Here is a 23,355-nt window from a genome sequence, read left to right on the forward strand (position 1 = left end):
GCATGGCCGGCCAATCGAGACGCGGCGCCCCTTAGCGCGGTTTCCTCTTTATTGGCTAGTTGACTAACTTATCGCCAAAAAGAAGGATGAGACGACTATCCCTTATTCCTTTTCTCCTCACTTTGATTTTGTGTGATGATGATTGTGTTGTCATTCTTTGAATGATCCAGTCCAAGGATTCCCCCCTACAATCCTTTGGAATGCAGTCAGAAGTCGCAGGCGGCAACTGAATGATTTGTTTGAGGACTTGGCGTTGTATATTTACTCCTTTTATCCACATCAACAATACGCTTTGTTATCGCCGCGACTGGAGAAACTGCTCGACTTCGCGGGTTGATCCCATTACTTTATACAGTCTTTAGCCCGGATCTCATCCAACATGGCCGTTCTGGCGAGTGTCATTGTGCAAACCGAGGACATATCCTCGCCCTCTCTTGCAGAGGAGCTTATCTCCCCGGTGACAACAGATTCGATGGTTACAGTGCCGTTGTCAGATCGACAGTCGCTTTCCGAAAGTATCGCTACCGAGTTCGATAGTCCTACGACTCCGGTCGACGAGAAAGCGGATCAAGTTTCTTTCATGGAAACCGCGACACAGATCGATCTGACGCCAAAGAGTGAGGTTACCGGCCGAGTCGATGAGATACCTATAACCGGAAATACGAAACATTCATCAACTATATCGAACGAAGCAGCGAGCAATACCCAGGACGGATATGAATCGTCGTCACCTACGGAAAGCACGGGAGGAGTTGACTGGGAAAAACTGGATAAATCAGAGGAGCAGGAACCGCGAACCCAAGGAACAGACGAGGTTTGTTTTATAGATTTTGCTTCCGTGGAAAAGAATAAAAAACCAACTGATGCTTTGCAGTCTACGGCATTGTTGTTAGCGCGTCTAGAGCAAGAGAATAATGCTCTCGCGACGAATCCTAAATCAGGGCTTGCAAAGAAAACCCACCGAAAGTCTCGTCCCCCCTCCATACAACACTTGCAAAAACTTGTTAACGATCCGCGATCATCTTTTCGATACTCCCAATTACAACCGCCACCTATGACCGAACTCGAATTCTGGGCTGCTTTGGTCGCGGATTACCCTTCGACGGCACAAAGGCTGCCTACGTTGACATCTCACAAAATTCGCGCTGGAGTTCCGCCGCCGCTACGTGGAGTAGTTTGGCCTAGTATTGCCGGAGCCAGGGATACGTTACTGATTGAGGAATTTGGACGACTATGTAACGAATCGAGTCCCTACGAAGGACTGATTGGCAAAGATATCGGCCGCAGCTTCCCGAATGTCGAGATGTTCCGCGATCCCAATGGGGAGGGTCAACAGATGTTGGCTAGAGTACTGAAATGCTTTAGCCTGTACGATACCAAGATAGGATACTGTCAAGGACTTGGATTTGTCGTCGGCCCTCTATTGATGCATATGACGGACGCAGAGTCATTTTGTGTTTTGATCAGGTTTGCTTTCCCTGTGACTCTGGCATTATCTTTTTCTAACTCGGATGATCTAGGCTCATGGAACATTATGACTTGCGCTCATGCTTCTTACCGGATCTGTCAGGTCTACATCTACGCATCTACCAATTTCAGAACCTCCTCTCTCGTCATTTACCATCGTTGTTTGCCCACCTTCAGTCTCTAAACATCGAACCGATCTATGTCTCGCAATGGTTCCTTTCATTCTTTGCAGTTGCATGTCCGCTACCGATGCTGCTTCGTATATATGATGTCTTGTTATTGGAAGGAGCTTCCGAAACACTGATGAGAGTTGCGCTATCACTCATGCAGCGCAACGAGAAAAAGATTATTAGCTTTACCGAGTTCGAGGATGTATTGCAATTCTTGCTGTCTCGAAGTTTATGGGATACCTATGCGTGCAACGCTGACGACTTGGTTAATGATTTTGTTTCATTGACTCCACTCGTCTCAAAAGAAAGCCTCCAAGCGCTGGAGGCAAGCTATAGCCAATCTCAGGGCGTGCCTACGGGAATCTCGTTCCCGCAGATGCAAGCTACAGCATCACGATTCCTCGGTCGATTGTGGGCTGGCTCTCACAAATCACTGAATCCTTCGGCTGCGCGCCCCGAAAGTACAGTCAGGCGTTCGCCATCCAAGCAAAGCATGGCATCTACACTCAATTCTATGGAAACGTCTGTTTCTGATGCCAGTACTGCTCCCACAGAAGCCTCTATGGGGGCGGATCAGAAAATCCGCGCAAAATCCGCAATATCACACAAGGATAGAGATTTACATGGTCAGATTGAAGACCTTCTGACAGCTTTGAGCGACATGCAACGGGAACAATCAGAACTGGCTAGAGATTTACAGCGAGAGCGAGAAGAACGAGAGGAGGATCGAGAGATTTCAAAGGCTTTGCTGAGCCACATCAAGCAGTCAGAGATCAAAGAGAATACTGAGGAGCTCATTAGCAAGGCCGATGAGAGGTTTTCGTCGGTGAACAAACGAGACTCGATTCTACAGACGAAGCATCAGTTGAGAGACGAGGCAGGCAGATGGAAAGAAAAACATGGGATGGAAGTGACGCGTTGCGTCGATCTTACTCGACAGCTTGATGAACATGAGAGCGAGAATAATCGTTTGAAAGAGGAGTTGCGAGAGGCCCGGTCACGTATTCAAGACGGATACCGAGAGAAACAGAAGTTGGAGCGAACAGTCCAGGAGCTTCGTGCACGCAAAGGCGTAGTCGCGGACAACAGTAGCCAAGACAACTCGGGTGCGGCTAGTGATAATGAAGCATGGCCTACTTCGTCTACCGGTCTGCGTGAATTCAAGCTTGGGCGATCGAGGAAAGAAGTGGCAAAGTTCCCTAAGCGGTCTAGCAGTTTGGGTCTACAAAGTCTACTCGGTCAATCGGCAGAGTCCGACAATAGGACGTCTACAACTTCCGGGTCCGAAGACTCGTTGCTACTGGAGCTTGTCAACGCCAAGACAGCAGAAGCAGTAGCCAAGCAAGAATTGGAAGAGGTAAAAGCCAAGCTGGACTCTCTTCGGCGACTGATGAATGGACACTCTCGAGTGAACACGTCGATCGGTGAGATACCAACTAATTTTTCTGCAACACCGAATAAACTATCGCCCGAATCAGCCAAGGCCACCCCGACAGGCGGTGGGTTTTTTGGCTGGGGGAGAAGAAGTGCATCAACAGTTGGTGTGACGGATTCCAAGTGATTCATTACACTTGTCGATTCTATATACGTATAACGATCTTCTTGCATAGAGGAACCTAATGATCTCTTGTCCTTTTAAGTAGTTTTATATATTTTGTTTATGATACCTTAGCCTTTTCGAGTCTTGATTGATGCTCTGTACATATGATATTGATACACTTGGATATACCATTGATTACTGTCTACGGTCTCACAAATTCATTACTGTCAGGAAACACAACGTAAAGCCGAGAGTCCGTCTCAATTGATATGCTTGTTGATCTTGGGCTCTGTAAGAAGCACGAGACAGATATAAACCTGACCGAAAGATCGATCAATTGATCCAGTGACGCATGAAATCGGCCTGCCCGGTCAAGTAGCGGATCAACATTGACAGCTCCGATCTACTCTAACATACCTAGATGCGGTAAATGCATAAGGTGAGTGCATGAGGGCGACTCGATCCAAGATCCGAGGCGAGGTCGGGCATGCATGATTGTCATGTTCGTGTCCGTGTTCATTATTCATTCTTTCATGAATACCTATGTAGGTATATATATCCATGTGTCTGGTGGAGAAACAACTAGTGCTTTGGCCCTTCGGCCGCAAATATATAGACACAAATAGACCAGTGGGAGAAAATGCCTCACTCGAATTGGCCGATTGGTGGTTTAGGCACCTAACTACATGACATGACTAAGTCGTTTGGGTTTTGGGTCACGGTGGTTAGTTGGGTTCCTGTATAGAGAGAGTATTTACCGTCGGAACATCTGGATTGCCTAGTCGCAACCCACTCAGCTTAGTTCAGCTCGTCCTAGAATTGCATATATGCGCGTCAATTTTTGTTTTGCCTCGTGTTGTATATCTCGGCATCCTGTAACTAAATAAAAGATGTGTTTAGACCTCTGCACGCATTTGAGGGGTCTACTACGGAGTATACTGCGAGTATGTAAGTAAAAAAAAGCTAGATGCGCAACTGGCGGCACTGGCGGCTCATATACGTTTTTTTTTTCATTATTCAAAGTTCAGCCAGTCCTTTACGTGGCTTGAACGCATGGTCCTTGTCTATAATGTCTCCCGACTAGGAATCGGAGAGGGAGGGGGAGGGGAATAGCTGCATAACCCCGGATCTTATATACAGCACACTAAGCAAGTCAGAATACGGGGTAGAGATGCCTCAATACGGTAACCAAGAATGGAATCAAGAATAGAACCAAGGAGTCGCGTGATCTATGAGCGAATACGAGGTGTTTTTTCTTGAGACAAAAGAAAAAAGATTGACGTTGTATTACGGTGGTGTCAGAAACGCGGTGTGACGTGGAGTACAGACATGGATTGGATCCTGTCAGTCAGTCAGTCAGTTCACGGCGAGGAATACGCATCAATGCAGTTACGTATTCTCTGAGTCGCTGGGGGTAGATGTTGGACCTTCTAGAAAGAAATAAAAAATGCCTCATGATCAGCACCGAGTAAAAGCTTGTCTTTGATCTCTCCGCGTCTTCTTCGAACTCCGTCCCTTCCCTCTACAAGGCGCAAATCGTGTTAGGGCTAAGCCCTGCGGGAACGAGACCCCTTGCATGCGGACGATGATCATGTTGACCGCGACTTGGCACGCATTTCATTTCTATCTCCAAGACATCGAAAGAAAAATTCTCTGCCTCGTATAGTGTGGAGTAGGCTGACGGTACATTGAGAGCAACATGTCGCGTGCTGGGTTGTCTCGATTGGTCGTTTTGGAGCGAACCCTGCTGCTGCGAGACCCTGTAAGTGCTCGGGCCACGATGCTTGTCCTTGTTGAGTTTCAATGTACTACGTAGGCTGACAGCTGTATGTAGGTGTACTACCAGTACCTAAGTGGGATGGCTGGCTGTTCTGTTAACTAACTAGCGTTGTACGTACGCAGTATTCAATGTACTAGTATTGCACCAATCAGCAGCGAGTAATACTAATCCTCAGAACGATACACAGGAGACTGACAGTCAGCGGAGAGGAATACACTCAATACAGAGCACGGATGGATGGAGAGAGATCGGAACAAAATTGCCGAGTGGAGGCAAGAGTCGCAAGACGCGGCCAATCAACGCACCAATCGGCCGAAATGTCCCGGAAGATCTCGTGAAATATACAGAGTAACTCCTAAGTTACTCTGTAGAATGTGGAGACATGCGTGTAGGAGACGGAATACGGAGTTATCTTTCTTCCATTCGGATCATTCAATTGAATTACTTCATGGGATTTGAAGTCAGAGAGAAGACTTTCTCCTACGCATGAGGTGGCGGCTGTGGTTGTGGTTGTGGCAGGAACAATTGAACGAGATTGAGATTGAGATCGTACCATGGATACAAAAACGCTTAATATGAAGAAGTATTAAACGAATAATTAAATTACAAACGCACAAGGGGGTACTGTACAGAGTCTGCAGTATGGAGACTGGTGTAGCCGCGCGATGCGACAAAATGTTAATATGTACTTGGTAAGTGCTCAATTATCTGCTAGGAACAGTAGGAAGAGATGCAATGCAGGCCGACTCACGATGCGTCATTTTTCAGTTTTAATTTGACTTCTGTCCGAACGACGTCGCTCTGAGTCTGAGGTTCTGCTTTCTCCATTCCTGCTTTCTTTTCTTTGTCTCCCCATGGAGAATACTGCGTACTCCGTACTCGAACTAGAGTTGCTAACTTGCTGAAGTCAAAACACTAACTAGTAGATAGAGTGAACGGACACTCCGGTGAGACCCTTTCGAAACTTGCGATGATCCACTTGACGTACCACACTCATTGGATGTACCAACTATTGGCTGGGATTAGAGGATCGTTGGGAAAGGTTAGATTTTTTGGCGCTGATAACGCAGACATGCTAGTTTGATTAAAAGTGGGAAACCATGAAGACTTCCAGTACGTACTGAAGATTACGCACCGGCTTTGAATAGCGCACAGTGAATACTAAATACATACTCAGAAGATATCATAGCAAGAGAGGTTACAGTGAGGAAGACATTACAAGAAGAATTGTCATTCCAGTTGAACTTGGCGGCGATGGCACTGTAACATACATAGTACTACGTAGGTGAGTGAGCCGTGTATGCGCTGTATGTGTGCTGTATCAGAGTATGTAGGGCGTACATAGGCGTGTAATTTACTAATATTGCCCGTAATACCAGTACACGGTACGAATGCATCAGCCATGGTTCCGGCGGCATCGCCACTTCGAGAGCACCGACTTCGTCTGTCCACGACCGACCTACGTACGACGTCGTATCCAGTCAGAAATCCACTTGGATCTCTGGAATGGTTGGTTGGCTCCCTCGCCATCGTCGAGAGTTGATCTACCAAATCTACGATAGCTAGCATGTCCATCCGAACTATTTACTCCCGCTTCCCCCTCCTTCCCTTTCCGTTCTCCTTTCTCTTGCTTCTGTTACTGCTACACAGTCACTCCAGTTCTATTCTTTCGACACTTGCATCACACCTCCAGTTCTCAGTACGGCTACAGCATACAATGATACCGCGGTCAACACGCATACAGGGCTCGTTCGCGTTCAATCAAGCCGCCGTCAGCCGTCACTATTCGCTGTAGTCGAACTCTTCAATCCGACGACACACAACCAATTAAAGAAAGATTGAATTTCTTTTCAGCCACTCGAACAAAATGACGTTCCGAGAAAGAGTCAAAAAGGCCTTCCGACGCAATTCAGACAAGGACAAGAACAACGACAAACCCAAAATCGAATACTACCGTCGAGGCGAATGTCCACGTTCCAAATACCGTGGCCCCGTTGACCCGGAACATAGACGGAAACTGTACGATTGGAATTTTGAGGCAGCGACAGCTGATCGGGAACGTTCCTTTGAGTTGGATTTGTCGCCTTGTACGAGTCTGCCGGATCAGCCTCGTGACGATCATGATAGTGACACTACGACCCTCGATGATGGGTCGGAAAATGAACCGGAAGTAGAACGGGCACAGCATATTCAGATTATCGGTATGATTGCCTCTGGATCCTCTACGAGTAGCACGGCATGGAGGCAATATACTGACTTGTGTTCAGGCTCACGTTCTATTACCGTCGCGCATCACGAAGTAGCCCTCTCAGGATCATTCGACACCAATTCAGACCAGTCCACGGCCGTTGTCTCGAGTTGTCATTCCTCGTTGACACTCAAGGAGAGCTGGGACTGGCCTGTTACCAAGCGTGATGCACTTGGTTCATTGAAGGACACTTGGGCAATGATGGCTCCTGTGACGCGTCGCATATCCGCACCGGAGAAGTGTTTGCCGTTTGACCCTCAGGAATTGAGTATGGCGTTGAGTGCCGTCAGGATTGTGTCGTAAAAAGACTACCGGCATACTACCCATTTATCCTCACCATCATTACGACATGATCATTCTCACATCAACAATTGATTTTATCACACAACCACACGAGTACTCCCACAGTTACTCAACTGCATGACATGACACATTGCATCAGGATCCAAGGCGTTTCCTACATCATTGCATACCACACATGACCCCAGGAAAAGAAAGGGGCATGGATTTAGCGCGGCGTTTGCTGTTTTACATTACATTGGAGGCTGTCTGAAACTTTTTACCCCTTGCAAAACTAGATTGATAGATTTGGCCATTGCCTAGCTTTTCGACCACGATTGAAATTGTACATAGAAATCAAAATCAGATCTACTTGATAAAGTTGATCGACGTTGAACGTTGACATGAAAATCACCGACTCAACCACCTCCACGCTAATCCCGCGATAAGCGACTAATCCATGCAAGCCCGCACCCGATGACCAAATATGCCATACATGAACCGCGTTCACTACGCCTGTTTTGTGGCCTCTTGCATGGATTTACGATTCAGCCTGATTGACTACTACGTAGTAGGGCTAGCGCTGCTTTGGAATAGGTGAGCGATTTTAATATAGCGGTAATATAGATGCAGCTAGGCTCTAGTTGGATCGGGGACGGGGGTGGACAGAGCTAGTCACTCCGCGCATACTCTGCACATAAAGCAGGATTAGGGTTTGTGCATCGGTTATGGTCGGGTTATGGTTTTGTGAAGTGAGACGATAAGAGTCAGAAGAGAACAAACACTGTTGACGACCATATAGGAGTCATTCGATTGAAGTCACCGTCATGTCATATAGTTAGTTACTGTGTAAATGCATCAATGCAATGAGGAGTGAGACTGTCGGTCCAGTCACTCGGTAATCGGCACAGTATCAATACGGCCGATACGATCGATACCATGGGCCGTACAACAATCGGATAGGTAACTAACTAGTTAACATAGTTAAATTACAGACTGTGATGTAATCCCGTCAATCCGAAGTTCGGGTTTGAATAGCCTCTTCCTTCGACTGATGTCATTCCCCATACTGTTTTTACGTACCGACCCAAAGAACAAACCAAACCCAGGAGAAACCCCTGCTGATTGTTGAGTGATCGGCAAGAAGGAAAACGTGTGTCGGCTAATTGGGTTTTGATCCCTTTCGGAATTGATATCCTGCACATATCGAATTTGAGCCGATCTTGAGCCAATCGATCCTTGCGTCGCCACGATGCTGTCGCAGGTATGTCTGCATCCGAGTAACCGTTGCGTCGGTACGGATTGTGAGAAGGCGGTATGGTATGTGTGTGCGAAGGGCTAGACCTGGTTCTATTATAGGTACTACCGGTCTGTCCGAAGACTGATAGAAAGCTGGGGTTACGGTGGTTGGAATGTGAGAATGCGACCTTGGATGTTTGTCTGTGTATGTACATGCCGTATAGGGCTGGGTGGACCACATGGGTGTAATGATCGTTCGTCTACGTACATCAAAGTACTCAACTAGATCAATCACTCCACCCTATAGAGACCCGACACATAAGCAACTTCATAAATTGCTCTTCTGTCACACTCGCGTATTCAATGCCGTCATCAATCCGAGCACCATTTCCCTCGGCAGCGGCATTTGTCGAGTTCCTATTTCGATTCTGACTCTGGTTCGGAGTTGTCGCGCTGGATGTACCGGTGGGATTACTCGACGACGAGCCCGTAGCTGATGCATCACCGCCAAAGAAATGCTCAAAATTCATAAAGTTCTTCCTATGTGGAGTGTGGTTCGTAAGGTATGAGGATTGTCCTGCCGTAGTAGAGGGGGCGGCAGAAATAAGCGGACGGCATATATTTGTTATCGATCTATATAGATTGCAAATGGGAGTAGCGAGCGGGTTGTTGTCTGGTGACTTTTTGATGATTCGCGTAAAAATGAATCCGGCAAAGTCCTCCAGAAGCTTGAGATCTCCTGCGCCGCGAGTACGCACGATATTGTAGGCGAGGACGCATAATGGGGAAAGAGAGTAGAGAAGGAGATCCCTATCGTTTTAAAAGTGTCGTCAGTTTAGTTCGATACAGGCGGGAACAAAAGAGACTTACCAGCTCAAATCGATCATCTCAATTTTATGACCATCTCGAGTCAAATCCAGGAAAGACTCAAAACACTTTCGAGCACAATCTACAGCTGCTTTTTGTAATAGACGGCTCTTGGCTATGTCGGTTGACAGCTGCAATAATATCGTCTGAGTTGCATACCCTCTGAAACGGAGATAATCGATATCACGAACAAATAAGTCCCACACAGAGCCTGGACTTTCACTTTCCCACTTTTAACGCATTCTATCAGTATGAAGGTTTTCTGATTCTATGGCAAGGACGCTTACAGTGTCAAGACGCTCCCATAGGTCTTTCAACTCGTTATGCAGGGGTTCGAGATCCTTCCACTGCGGTTTCAACCCTGCGTCCCTCGTAACAAATGATATCAACCCCTGGATATGCGTAAGGTCCAGACTCAAATGGATAAAGTGGAGTTTCCATGAGATTTTATCATCTAATGGACTAAATGCAAGTCTCGGTGGTGTAGATGATTTCGGTAATAATGGGGGACGACGCAGAAGCAAGCTCATTGATCGATCGAGCTGATAACACCAAGCAATGCATGCTTCTCGATCTTCGTCTGGGTCAGCCCATGTTTTGTTGTTCGTGCTGGAGAGGCTATCTTTCTGAAAAGTGTCGCAGCCCAGAGCGACGAATGTGCGTGACGCAGCGATCATCATACTCCATGCCTCTGGCACATTCCCAAAGGATTGCAGTATTACTACACCCATACATTGTGCTCGGAGCATATGCAATGATGGCGGGGTGCGGAAAGTGATCTTATCGACCTTCGATAACACGTCAAAGAACTTTCGCCTCTTGATAGGTTCAATATGTTCCTGTATCTCGTCCGGAAGCTCTTCTTGTCTATCAAGTAACATAGCAGCCTGGAAATTCAAAATAATTTTATATGGTAGTGTCTTTGACTCATTCTGCACCTTGCTATTAAGCAACTCCATGCCTATCGTTTCCGTTGACGGAGACGTTGCAAGCGTGGAATTAGACCAGTGAAGACTCGATATAGGTGTATGCGGTGTAACGAGGACATTTATTATATCGCTAGGCGTCAAGTCGTACAGGATTCTTGTCATTTCCTGCATCGTCACGGCTGCCGATGCTCCAGTCTTGAAGTGATGAAGCTTTGGTGAACTCATCCAACACAGCGAGTACTTCGTTCAAAGCCACGCGTTGCAAGACTGAGAGATCGAGTTGTGGTTCCCCAGGCGAGGTTGCGATATTCGTATGTGTAGATTTGGCTGGCGCCGAAGTCTGACTGGTTGAGGGCTGGGCTGCTTGTGATTCCGCGTCATTCATAAACTCTTTCGAAATGTCGGGAGCGACCTGGTTCGAGCCTTCATCTATCCCCCAATCATCAGGCCCGACATCTTCATGAGCAAAAAGCCCCAATGTCTGCCCAGAAATGGCAGGCGCGTCAGGCACATCCTCATCAAGTCCCGCGCCGTCATGATTCGCCATATTCTCAAGCTGAAGCACACGTTCTGTCAACAAGCGAATTCTCTCAGTCCTACAAGAATAGTCAGACAGAAATATTTACTGTACAAAATGTCGATGACTTGCCGGTTCGTTTTACGTTGTCTGGTCTGGCGTCGTAAACGACCGCAGACTGTATTTGCTGCAACACAGCTTTTGCATGGATCTAATCTATCGCATCTGATCTATAGAATAGAAAAGTATACATGACAGTCAGTTATCTACGCGGCATCTCATATGATGTAAGAATTCCTTCCTGGAATGACATCGGTCACACTATTCGAGATAATCAAGTTAATAACTTCTTCTGGGAAAATAACACACCACAGTTGGATCTATACTAACTGCAGTCAGCGCGGAAGCCGGCGCACTCGAGCTCTCAGCCATACTTCAGGCTCGATTCATTCAATATTACTTGTCATTGGAGTGGTAAGGAAGAGTCGGTCTCTTTTCGATGAATCTAAGGAGGATGGAAATTTGGGGTCCCTAGCGCGTGGTTTAAAGGCCAACCAGAGAGCAGTTTTCTAGATGACTAAACCAACTTTTGTTTTGACGCACAGACCATCGGATGCTTCTGATTTCCGTCGGCACAATTATCACAATAGCTTCAACAAGGCCGTATATGAAGGAAAAAAAGGCATTTTTCTATAAATAAGAGCTTTTTCCAGTTTGAAATGTAGTTATTGTAATTTGAGCTTTCATATTGCTTTTATTGCGGCAAAATACCCAATAGACCTGAGTTCCTCGACCAAAATCTGGATTTCTAGAAATTTCCTAATCGGGACGAAGCAGACAAACCCTAATATCGCCGAAATGAGCTCCAACACAAATACCATCTTGGTCCTCGGACGCTCCTACGCCGGTGTGGGAGCAGCACATTACATTCTCAAACATGTCGTTTCTGCTCTACCGAACAAAGACGACTATCGTGTTGCTCTCGTGAGCAGTTCCTCGCATTTCTTCTGTCGACCGACTTCTGTACGTGTGCTCGTTTCCGAAAATGCATTCCCGCAAGATAAACGACTTTTTGTGCCTTTAACCGAGGAGTTTGAGCAATACACAAATCCTTTCGTTACCCTGTACTATGGAACGGTGGTCAAGCTTGATCATTTGACTCGTACAGTCAAGGTTATCCCAGCGGAGACAGGCAAGGCTGAGATAGAACTTGGGTATTACGCTCTCGTCATTGCGACTGGAGTAACGACTCAGTCTCCACTAATGGGCCTATCGGGTGGCCACCAGAACACGATCGATGCATGGACTGCCTTCCGAGAAAAGCTCTCAACTGCCAAAAGCATTGTCATTACTGGAGGAGGTCCCTAAGGTGTAGAGTCAGCTGGTGAATTGGGACAGTTTCTGAATGGAAGTAGCGGTGGAAAGTCAAAAGTTGCCATTACTCTCATCACGAAATCGAAGTTACTTCCGTATCTCCCTCTTTCACTATCTCAAAAGGCAGCAGGGCAGCTATCTAAGCTCGGTGTTTCCGTTATCATAAACCGAGTGGTCGAGAAAGTGGTCTCGGTTGACACTGATGCGGTGAATGTTGCAGGTAAAAGTCTCGAGCGACTCACTGATACAGTAACAGTGCACCTGAATGATAACCAGACATTTCAAGCAGAACTGTACATCCCAACGACAGGCGTTTCACCAAACACCAATTTCTTGAATCACGAACTTCTAGATGATGAAGGCTATATCGTTACAAACCTCTCGTCACTTCAGGTGGAAGGTGCCGGGTCTCGAGTCTATGCCATTGGCTATGTGTGCAATTCAAATCCTCATGCGATTCACGCTATCACAAAACAAGTCCCAGTGGTTGGAGAGAACTTGAAGCAAGACCTTTCGATAGCAGAGAACCAGATTGAGCCTAAGGTCACTCAGATGGTGGTCATTGGAAAGAAGGGCGTTGGAATGTTTCTTGGATGGATGGTACCGAGTTTCTTCGTTTGGTTGATCAAGGGAATGTATTACTGGCTTGATATGACTCCGCCGATGCGGAATGGGAAAGGATATGCGAAGCCTATCTAAGTATCATAGGGCAGAGTCACTAAAGTCCTTTCTTCATATCCAAGAATTGTATTGTTGCAACTTTTATCAACTATGTACATTCATAAATCGTACGGGTATACCCCATGCCATATGCCAAAATAACTATGCAAATTTCCAAGGACTATGCAAATTTCCAAGGAAGATTTATTTTAATCTTCATGAGTAACAGCCATATCAAGAACCTCCACCCTTCCACGACCACGCGTCTCACTAGTCACAAACTCACTCAACCCTTTGAAAGCTCCAGGCTCAGCAAAGCCCACAGTTTCCCATTCTTCGCCCACAATCTCTTGCGACTCTACCGATTCAATGAAGCTCAAAATCTTTTCCTTCACATTAGAAGGTGCTTTGGGAGCGGCTTCCTGGTCTTCGCCTTCGTCCTCGTCATCCGAGTCTTGATGTTTCTTGCCTTTGCCTTTTTGTCCCTTTTTATTACCGCCTTTGGATGGTTTGCCGTCTTCCTTTGGTGCATCTCCTGCCGACGCAGAACCTTTGACGGATTGTTTCAACAACGATACGGGGCAAGTCACTCGCAGACGCATACGAGCACGCATCACCGGAATATGTTGCCAAGCAATAAGAGCTTTCATGGCTTCGAGCGCTTGGCTCTTTGCTGATTTGGTTGTTGACACGCCCTTCCACAACGGCTTCCGTGGCTCTCCAGCTGTCGCACCATGTTCTGGTGTCTCCTCACCATTGTGTTGTTGTTGCTGCTGTCCACTTGTGGCACTCAACTGATCCAAAGCCTTCTCGATCATCGTCGGGGTGTATACTCTTTTCGTAGTGGGATCGACCAATCGTCCAGAGACAATATCCACAACTTCCTTCTGGATTCGCTCAAGTATATCTTTGCGTTCGCGCTCTCCTACTTGAACTTCTCCCTTGCGTAGAATTTCTTGAATGATCTCATCTTGTGAGACACCGGCGCCGAACGATTTGACTAGATCTGCCGAAGGAGCGGTTTGGGCTTTTTGCACTGACAGGAAGACGGTATGGATTTGGAGGACATTATCGATATCTTTCTCGACGCCGGAGCGGTATTCCAGGAGTTTGTTCTTATAGCATGCTAGTTCGAAGCGCTTTTTACCTGAATCATTCATGTCAGAGTAAGCGACGTTCCTACAAGAAAGGCTCGCGTTGAATCGTTCGTCACATACCTTTTTTCAGCTTCACGATAGATACATTAGTGAACTTGATCTGATTTGAGGGTTGATTAATAGGCATTTTGAAAACAATATTCAAGAACTATATGCATCTATTGTCGATTCTCAAGTGTTGTATCTTGGTCCAAACTTGGTGCGAAAGATATATTGAATCTTTATCCCAAAAATGACGCCAGTGGGGTAACACTTTTTTGGCGTGACATGGAGGCCTTGATGGCTTGATGCCTTAGAAGTAAGGTGTCAGAGGCGGCCGCATGTCACGTGCATTCTCACCGGTCATGTGCCCTAGGGTTATAGGTCAGGTGCCTGCCAAGCGTTCTCATGCCTAAATCGGCATTGGAGTTGCCTGGAGAACGGGGGCGGTGATGATAGCGGCTGCCTCTTGGTTGGCTGCCTTCGTCCTCGACTCCCCGCTGGGCTTAGCGCCGAACAGGTATCGCATCACCGTCAGACCAATGTGACTCTAGTCGTGTGGTCACCTACCTTCCTCAACTTCATCTCTTCGTCCTTCATCAATCTAATCCCTTAGAGAGCCGTGCTTTCTGCGATTTATCTTCCATCTTTTGAACCGTTGTGAATTAAATACAATATACCTTTTGTAAGTTCACGTCCGATCTCTCCGTCGAGTCACCCTCTGATAACGACGTCATTACTCCAGAGTTGACTGCCCGTGCCATCAACATGAGGGGATTGGCTACCACGCTCCTCATAGGAGCTGCGGCTGCAGCTACATACCCTGCCCAGCAGGTCCTGAAAGCCCCAGAGGAGGTTCTCGAGAAAACCCATAAGACCTCCTCTTCCTCGCTAGCTGAGACTCTCGCCCGGCCTCTCCATGAACTCAATGAAGAGCTCAAGTCGTTGACCGCCGAAGCTGAGGAGGTCTGGGAACAAGTTTCCAACATGTTCCCAGGTGCTCTAGACAACATTCCTTTTTTCTCTTCCCCCAAGAAGCACACTCGTCGCCCTGACTCACACTGGGATCACATTGTTCGAGGTGCCGATGTCCAGAACATCTGGGTCGAGAATGAGAATGGCGAGAAGGAGCGTGAAGTTGGCGGTAGACTCGAAACATTTGACCTTCGTGTCAAGGCTGTTGACCCAAGTTCCCTTGGAATCGATCCCGATGTCAAGCAGTACAGTGGGTACCTTGACGACAACGAGAACGATAAGCATTTGTTTTACTGTATGTGCTCTCTGTTCTTTCTTCCAAATGTGTCAGACTGACAATTATCAGGGTTCTTTGAGTCCCGAAACGACCCCAAGAATGACCCCGTCGTCCTCTGGTTGAACGGCGGACCAGGATGCTCTTCCTTGACCGGTCTTTTCTTCGAGCTCGGACCCAGCTCTATCGGTAAGAACATCAAGCCCATCTACAACCCGTACTCCTGGAACTCCAACGCCTCTGTTATCTTCCTTGACCAGCCCGTCAATGTCGGTTTCTCCTACAGTGGTAACTCCGTCAGCGAGACGAGCGCTGCTGCAAAGGATGTCTATGCTCTCCTTACCCTTTTCTTCAAGCAATTCCCCGAATACGCCACCCAGGACTTCCACATTGCAGGTGAATCCTACGCTGGCCACTATATTCCTTCATTTGCCTCTGAGATCCTTTCCCACAAGAAGCGCAACATCAACTTGAAGTCTGTTTTGATCGGTAACGGTCTTACTGATGGCTTCACTCAATATGAATACTACCGCCCCATGGCTTGCGGTGATGGTGGTTACCCCGCCGTTCTTGATGAGAGTGCTTGCCGATCCATGGACAATGCTCTCGGTCGCTGCCAGTCTATGATTCAGTCTTGCTACGACAGTGAAAGTGCCTGGACTTGCGTTCCTGCCTCTATCTACTGCAACAACGCCCTTTTGGGTCCTTACCAGCGCACTGGCCAGAACGTCTACGATATTCGCAAGCCTTGCGAGGGCAGCAGCCTCTGCTACGCTGATCTCGAATATATTAGCACCTACCTCAATCAGGCCGAGGTGTTGAAGGCTGTTGGAGCCGAAGTTGACAGCTTTGACTCTTGCAACTTTGACATCAACCGCAATTTCCTTTTCAAGGGTGACTGGATGAAGCCTTTCCACAAGCTTGTCCCTGGAATCCTCGAGGAGATTCCTGTCCTCATCTATGCCGGTGATGCCGACTTCATTTGCAACTGGCTCGGCAACAAGGCCTGGTCTGATGCTCTTGAGTGGAGCGGCCACGAAGAATATGCCGCCACTGAGCTTGAGGATCTCGAGATCGTTGACAACGAGCACAAGGGCAAGAAGATTGGTCAGGTTAAGTCCTCTGGTAACCTCACCTTTATGCGTCTATTCGGTGGTGGCCACATGGTTCCCTACGACCAGCCCGAGGCCAGTCTTGAGTTCTTCAACCGCTGGATCGGTGGTGAGTGGACTAAGTAAGCGAGCCATTCTTTGGTTTGATCACTCTGGATAGTTGTTGCCTACCATTATATAGCTAGCATCATTTGATGTACGTCTTTGCATTTGGTTGACTTTTTTTTATACTTGGAATATATGTATGCAATTTGTTTTTGATGGTAGTGATGGAACATAGACTGGGTATTGTCTAGTTGCAGTAAATGCAGACTCTATCGCTCGCGATGTTTCTTTTACATGTGTAAAGACCAGAGCGATATATCTCTTGAAAGCACTTTGTTTCTTTTTACTAGTAGCTTTGACTTGTTGATTAGCATTGACCACTCGTAGGAAATTCGTTGAACACGAACATGAAGTGTTTCTTTCCATTATAGGAGCAATAACCATATGTATAGCAGAGAACCAACCTGTGGGAGATATCAAAGTCCATCACCTAGGGGCCTATGCCACACAACCTAAGTCTACTTGTATTTGATATAGGTAATTTTAAGATATTTTATTTGTGGTGTTACCAATCACATGTAAACACCGAGAAGCCTTGGCCTTTAAAGTTTTATATCATGATAAATTTGCCATTTGTTTGACCCCCCGCAGAGCAACACACAACCAAGAATTTAAAACACCGCACATGTAAGAGGGAAACATAATGCAAAAGTACTGTAAAAGAAATTTGAAAATTGGAATCCTTTTTTGTTGTATTGCAAACTCCGTATTTGGTCTCCATAATTCGTTAGCCCTTCTTCTTGCTGACACCGACGGTGCGGCCACGGCGACCAGTGGTCTTGGTGTGTTGACCACGGACACGGAGACCCCAGTAGTGACGGAGACCACGGTGAGAGCGGATCTTCTTCAAGCGCTCGAGATCCTCACGGAGCTTGGAGTCGACACCGTTGGAGATGACCTGGGTGTCCTTGCCATCGGTAATGTCGCGCTGTCTGTTGAGGAACCAGGCGGGAATCTTGTACTGGGTGGGGTTCTGGATGATGGTGACGATACGCTCGAGTTCTTCGGAGGTGATATCACCAGCACTATTCATTTCCATCAGTAAAAATTCCTTTTAATACACAGACTGCTTGTTCATGTCTTGAATGTAGTGTGAACGTACCGCTTGCTGAGGTCAACATCGGCCTTCTTGCAGACCAAGTTGGAGTAACGACGACCAACACCCTTGATCTTGGTCAAGGCGTACATGATTTTCTGTTTGCCATCGACGTTGGTGTTGAGCAAACGGATAATGTACTGGAAGTTCGACTTCTCGCCGGATACGAGCGCTGTAATTGAAAAAAGTTAGTAACCGTATTCTCTCTGAATTTTCCCACAATTTTCATCGAGATATGAGTGCCGATGCTTTGAGATTTCTTTTTCCTCAATCTTCTGACGCCTTCATCCACGCGATCATCCAAAACCGATTTTTTTTTCATTCCCTTCTCTTCCCCGTCCACGATCCATGTCCAAATCTCCTCTCAGACACAACTCAAGCATCTCATATCAAGCCGCATATAACTAAAGAAAGGTTGAACACGTACACATGATGGGCAATGGCGCTCCGCGGTAGCCGGATGTTGTTGATGCGAAATTGTCGACGGCTAAGTGCGAAGAAAGGGAAGTCAAAGGGAAGACTTCGAGGTGTGGACTTACTTGTGGGATGTAGTGCGGACTAGCCGAGTTAGGAATGGTGCGTGGAAGGGCTTCGCTTGAACTGCGCTAAGGCCTGTTTGGGTTACGCGATCACGTGTGATTCCCGAACCGAGTTAGCTTCTGGCTTGACCTCATCGTAGACTGTGTACTTTACATCCTCGTGGGACATGAATGGAATGAGCAAGAAGACAAAATAATTTAATGAGAATAAGAAACATTATAAATTTCTAATGATCTGGTTCAGTTTCTTCTTGAATTGTATCGATATCTTTGGACTGAGGTCTTGCTGATGTCTCGGTTGTGCACGTGACTTCATCTTCCATAAGCTGCAGAACCCCAAAGCGGATTAGCTGCATAGCAACCAAGTGGATGGTCCAAACAGCTGTGATCAAAGACCTCGAAGAGCCTGAATGCCGGCAAAAGATGCCTACTATCACTCATACATGACAATTGAGTCATCTTTGCGAGCCCTATTAATCGTCATCCACTACTCATAATCGCCCCAAAAAATGAACGCGCAGCTCTCCTCTGCCCTAGACGGCCTCGAAAACAAACTCAACTCTCTATTGACATCCCTCACCACTCCAGCTGCTATCGGAGCCCCCGCTGCAGCCATCGCACTCCTCGAAGCGGACGATGTTGTCTCTTCCGCCCTGGACACGTTGCGAACACATCAGGCCAACTATGCCAAAATCCTACAACTACGCACCGAAGCACAGAACCTCGAAGAGCGTATAAAGACTATTGTACGCGACATCTCGGGTGCTGAGAAGGAAATTGCTCAAGTTACTGGGGACGACGACGATGATGATGATGACTATGAAATCGATACTGATGATGAGGATGAGGACAATGAGTCTGAGACGGCGATGGAGACGGATAGTGAGAATGGAGGGTCTATCGGGCAGCAAAAGAGCTCCAAGAAAGGTAGAAGGAAAGAGGTGGATTACAAACTCCTTCTAGAATTTGCGCGCAGAATTAGCAAATACAATACCCAAGCAGCCGCTGATGCAACGACTGGAGTTCTGGGAACACCAGGCTCGACGACAAAGAAGTTACAAGAAAAGCAACTCGAAGATGCAAAGATGATTGATGCCAACGGTCGGGATACGAGCACGCAAGAACAGCCGGGAGAACAGGAAGAAGTCACAGTCGGAACCGTGACCAAAGAAGCTACGAACTGGCTTGAAGAGTCCGCTGACGCAGATCGGCAATACTTTATGATTCCTTATCCGAACGAGGACCGTATACGCATGGGAGTAATGGGTCAGTTGCAGTTAGCCGCGGTGGATGGGAATGTTGATCCTGAGAAAGAGGCGGAGCGCATGGTGCAGGAGGCCGAGGGTATTGCTGGTGTTGCAACTAGTCTGGCGGACGTTCAGGCTCAACCGCAGTCACTTGCCGATGAAGCTGGCATGGCGGCTAAGAATCCTGGAGCACATGCTGTAGCGAGGCCGGCAGCGAAAGCCGCAGCGCCACCTGCTCAACCTAGACCGATGCTGGATTTGGATCTTTATGATCCCGAAGATGATGATTGATGTTTTTTTTAGATGTTTCGGCCATGTTATTTTCAAATGATACCACTCTATGAGCTTTCCAATCCAAAAGCAGTTATTTCTTGATTAAGAACATTGGCATTCATATCTACATCGAATATACCGGTCCACAAAAGAACCAATTCTGTCATCAAAGGTCACTCAACTGGTGCACATTCGACTTTGCAGTCCACTTCCTGCAATGCTTCCCCCAGAAATAAAACACGATTCCAAATGAACACCACAAGGCATGTAGACACATATTCATCATGATTGGCGAAACATATCCGCTCATATCAATCCAGTTGGTGATGAACTCACTGAAACCGTAACCCCACAGATTCTTGTTTATTGTGATGTTGACGAAGAGAGACCCGGCGATAGGTTTGTAACTATCGACAGCATAGGTGCTAGCGATGGCGGGAAGGGCAGCGACTTGGATACCGGAACATGTGTAGCCGATGATAACAATGGTCTGTACTTCTTATCAGCAAAGGATACAAGCCTACATCTGTAAGGGGACAAAGTACTCACCCTCCAATCCCAGCTATTTTGATATCCGAAAGCAACGATAAAGTTACCCAGAATCGCAATGAGCACATACGGAATCATAGCAGGCAGACGCATCTCAGGTTCACGAACGCCGTTATTCTTACGTGTCGCGCGCATGGAAACCCAATCCGATAAAGGTCCATTCGTCGCCAAACCAATGAGTGCACCAATAAACGTCGCAAAGTTGGTGAAACCAATAGACTGACTGGACCAATTATATGGTGGCGCAGCAAATACTTGACTTTGAGTCAAATTCACCGTCAAAAACACCGAGGCAGACCATGAAACCACAAAAGCCGCAAATTCGACGATGGGGAAGAAATGCAATTTCCAGGGAATCCATAAGGTGATGGCCATCGTCTTCACAGGTTCTGGGGAGAGTTTCCAGAAACGAAATTGAGACTTGGATGGGGAACCGCGATGTAACCATTCATCCACGGGATCGGCTTCGTTCTTGGTGCTTTCAATTTCGGTGGGTTGGGCTATCGCGTCCTTTGGATTGGAAGGTGTTTGTAGTTGTTCTGCTGGGGCGGGAGTCACAGTATCCGTTTCTAGCGGTTGCTCTCGATGCCATTTGGTTTCGGGGAAAAAGAAAATCATAAGGACGATCAGAACCGCGAATAAAGCGACATTGAGCCACCAGAAATTCTGCATTCCTACATGATAAGCCATTGGACCTGAGATTATTGGGCCGACCTAGTCATTTCTTAGTTACGTCCGGAATTTCTCACAAAATTAGGGAAGCTTACCATCAATGACCCGAAATAAAATGTGAAATAGAGCGTATTGTATGCTCCTCGGTCATGGAGAAATTGAGTGTCTGCAATGACTTGTGGTTGAAGAGACTGGACAAATTAGAATACGAGGCCGATTCATGTTACGAAGACTGCATTACCTCAGAAGGACCGGCTCCGATGCCGTTCAGAATACAAGCACCCATGAAGCTCGAATATGTGGTAGCTTTGGCTCTCCAGACCATAGAAGCTAGACAGATTAGAGATGACAAGATTGCTACTGGACGTCGACCGATTGTCTGCGACATGGGAACCCTGCGTACTTATTAGTTGCGGTAAACACATCCAATGAAGCCATTGACTTACCAAATAAAGTTACTAAATCCTAGAACTAGGATGCAAACTCCGGTAAACCGCACTACCGAAGCTAAATCACTATGAAACGACTCGATGAGTTGTCCGAACATTGGCGCAAGAGCGAGAGGTCCTAGACCCTGTGCAAAACTCAAGGTAGTCGAAAGCGCCATGACGGAGAACTTCCAACGTCGGTTCCAGTTCTAGAAAAATAAGAGTCAGTTGTCGTTCCGCTGATGTCTCAAGTGTATTGAAAAAAGTGGACGGGCGAACATACGAGAGGGTCATGCTTGTCATTAGACGGTTGTGGCACAAGGACCTCCTTGGACTGGAGGGAGGATTTGACGAAATGATGGGATCCAAAATCTGCCATAATCTCCGTTCCGGGGTAGATCTTTGTGTGAAGCTCCTCCTCGAACCTGAAAAATCTTGTCAATGGATGCATAACTTTTGATGGTATCTTCCGGAATTGAACTCACTGGTGAAGAGCCTAGAATCGCGGGTTAGAGGACTTTCAATTTTGTTCAACAAAGACTTATTTGAGGATACTTACACCATCATGATTTGTCCCCATCTTGGAGGGCAAGATGTGTTTGACACGACTTGAAATCAACTAAAAAACAAAGACTGTATGATACCCCGTAGACGAAATGTGTACAGAGTGATTTCTAATAGCTAGGTTCAAGCTATCTGGCGTCGATGGTCGGAAATGACCTGTCGGAGGGGAGACGTAGTATTTAACGTCTCTCGGAGTCTCGGAGGTAGAAATATGCACATGTGCAATATCCATGTGGAATATAGGCTATACTGGGATGGACTTGTATTCCCGTTCTGTTAGTGATATGTACGTAACCCGTTTACTCGTAGTAGCTGGGATACGATTGGCGGGTGGTTATAGCCCTAGTAACTTTGGTGACGGGACTTTACCAGTTTACCCCAAAAAGCTCCACTTTTTCTCCTCGTTCCTTTCATTTCTTCCCCAGATCCGCACCCCTTTGCTGTTTAGCTTTCACCCCGCCGCAGTCAATAAGATTGCTGTTCGGTGAAGCTTTGCGTATTGATTTGCTGCCCAAGTACCAGGGATTCCGGACGGCTGGTCCCAAGCCACAATTCTCGGCTAGAGGAATCGGCATTTCTTGACTCATATATTGTAGGGTCAAGCGAGGCACACCGATATACCGAGCTTCCCTAGTCCAATCACTTCTGTTCTCCTGGTCGATTATCAAGTTTCGTCAACGCTTCGACCTCTTTCATCCCGACTTCGATCGGCTAAAGAATCAATACTCTGTCCAATCCAGCTCGGAGATGATTGTTCATTGGTGGCTGATCAAATTAAACTCTTCGGCAACGTGGTGACCCCGGATCTTGATGGTAAGTGAAACGTAGTGCAGCATCCGGTGGAGGCCTTGGACCTTTGGGATATGCACTGTGGAAACCTGGTCTTTCCTTGAAGTCAGAAATGTAAGCTGTTTACGTTTGTATGGCTTCGAATAATGAACTTCGGAGAGTTAAATTGCTTTACGCCACTGCAAGAGTCTTTGTTGCTCGCATGAAAGGATGATTCGCGGATACAGGGGGTTGAAAGGACAATGACAATGACAGACTTCTCACTTTTAAAGAGCCATGGTTGGCGGCTCAAAATATCAAGTAACGTACTACGAAAGATGACGGTCAGTAGACAGTTACCTTCTCAGATCGTTTTGTCGGCTGCAACCAGCCAGTCTCGTTGAATATGGCGCCTCTGCGGCCAAAGGAGGCAAATATGTTCTGAAAGTTAATTAAATGGTTCTTCCGCAAAAAAATGAAAGTGTCGTATATTTTCGGCTCCTCAGCTGACCTACATAGGAAGGCAGCACCTTCCGGGAAAATGCCT

The 23,355-nt window shown here is 46.9% G+C and overlaps 10 protein-coding genes across 10 annotated transcripts; 6 read left to right on the plus strand and 4 right to left on the minus strand.

Annotated features, from left to right (window-relative positions):
- Positions 1-379: 379 nt before the first annotated feature.
- On the plus strand, positions 380-3,198 carry EYB26_002574 (uncharacterized protein; the record flags this gene model as incomplete). Its single annotated transcript, XM_054261879.1, has 3 exons — positions 380-814; positions 875-1,467; positions 1,521-3,198. 3 exons carry the CDS (start codon positions 380-382, stop codon positions 3,196-3,198), a joined length of 2,706 nt encoding a protein of 901 aa, XP_054117854.1.
- A 2,859-nt stretch (positions 3,199-6,057) lies between these two features.
- Positions 6,058-6,500, plus strand: EYB26_002575 (uncharacterized protein; the record flags this gene model as incomplete). The annotated part of the gene is made up of 4 exons (XM_054261880.1): positions 6,058-6,070; positions 6,135-6,160; positions 6,233-6,242; positions 6,337-6,500. The coding sequence occupies 4 exons, from the start codon at positions 6,058-6,060 to the stop codon at positions 6,498-6,500; spliced, it is 213 nt and encodes a 70-aa protein (XP_054117855.1).
- A 324-nt stretch (positions 6,501-6,824) lies between these two features.
- EYB26_002576 (uncharacterized protein) lies at positions 6,825-7,508 on the plus strand (the record flags this gene model as incomplete). Its single annotated transcript, XM_054261881.1, has 2 exons — positions 6,825-7,158; positions 7,225-7,508. The coding sequence occupies 2 exons, from the start codon at positions 6,825-6,827 to the stop codon at positions 7,506-7,508; spliced, it is 618 nt and encodes a 205-aa protein (XP_054117856.1).
- A 1,502-nt stretch (positions 7,509-9,010) lies between these two features.
- EYB26_002577 (uncharacterized protein) lies at positions 9,011-11,066 on the minus strand (the record flags this gene model as incomplete). The annotated part of the gene is made up of 5 exons (XM_054261882.1): positions 9,011-9,533; positions 9,594-9,721; positions 9,782-9,820; positions 9,878-10,522; positions 10,668-11,066. The coding sequence occupies 5 exons, from the start codon at positions 11,064-11,066 to the stop codon at positions 9,011-9,013; spliced, it is 1,734 nt and encodes a 577-aa protein (XP_054117857.1).
- Positions 11,067-11,894: 828 nt separating this feature from the next.
- Positions 11,895-13,109, plus strand: EYB26_002578 (uncharacterized protein; the record flags this gene model as incomplete). Its single annotated transcript, XM_054261883.1, has 2 exons — positions 11,895-12,380; positions 12,435-13,109. 2 exons carry the CDS (start codon positions 11,895-11,897, stop codon positions 13,107-13,109), a joined length of 1,161 nt encoding a protein of 386 aa, XP_054117858.1.
- A 170-nt stretch (positions 13,110-13,279) lies between these two features.
- On the minus strand, positions 13,280-14,354 carry EYB26_002579 (uncharacterized protein; the record flags this gene model as incomplete). Its single annotated transcript, XM_054261884.1, has 2 exons — positions 13,280-14,217; positions 14,288-14,354. 2 exons carry the CDS (start codon positions 14,352-14,354, stop codon positions 13,280-13,282), a joined length of 1,005 nt encoding a protein of 334 aa, XP_054117859.1.
- A 620-nt stretch (positions 14,355-14,974) lies between these two features.
- Positions 14,975-16,693, plus strand: EYB26_002580 (uncharacterized protein; the record flags this gene model as incomplete). The annotated part of the gene is made up of 2 exons (XM_054261885.1): positions 14,975-15,476; positions 15,528-16,693. The coding sequence occupies 2 exons, from the start codon at positions 14,975-14,977 to the stop codon at positions 16,691-16,693; spliced, it is 1,668 nt and encodes a 555-aa protein (XP_054117860.1).
- Positions 16,694-17,399: 706 nt separating this feature from the next.
- On the minus strand, positions 17,400-18,199 carry EYB26_002581 (uncharacterized protein; the record flags this gene model as incomplete). Its single annotated transcript, XM_054261886.1, has 3 exons — positions 17,400-17,697; positions 17,775-17,940; positions 18,196-18,199. The coding sequence occupies 3 exons, from the start codon at positions 18,197-18,199 to the stop codon at positions 17,400-17,402; spliced, it is 468 nt and encodes a 155-aa protein (XP_054117861.1).
- Positions 18,200-18,816: 617 nt separating this feature from the next.
- Positions 18,817-19,845, plus strand: EYB26_002582 (uncharacterized protein; the record flags this gene model as incomplete). The annotated part of the gene is made up of 1 exon (XM_054261887.1): positions 18,817-19,845. The coding sequence occupies one exon, from the start codon at positions 18,817-18,819 to the stop codon at positions 19,843-19,845; it is 1,029 nt and encodes a 342-aa protein (XP_054117862.1).
- A 148-nt stretch (positions 19,846-19,993) lies between these two features.
- Positions 19,994-22,056, minus strand: EYB26_002583 (uncharacterized protein; the record flags this gene model as incomplete). Its single annotated transcript, XM_054261888.1, has 8 exons — positions 19,994-20,317; positions 20,377-21,090; positions 21,144-21,239; positions 21,290-21,443; positions 21,495-21,685; positions 21,760-21,901; positions 21,962-21,972; positions 22,036-22,056. The coding sequence occupies 8 exons, from the start codon at positions 22,054-22,056 to the stop codon at positions 19,994-19,996; spliced, it is 1,653 nt and encodes a 550-aa protein (XP_054117863.1).
- Positions 22,057-23,355: the final 1,299 nt, after the last annotated feature.

This window comes from Talaromyces marneffei, chromosome 2 (assembly GCF_009556855.1).
Source record: "Talaromyces marneffei chromosome 2, complete sequence".
Taxonomy (NCBI): Eukaryota; Fungi; Ascomycota; class Eurotiomycetes; order Eurotiales; family Trichocomaceae; genus Talaromyces; species Talaromyces marneffei.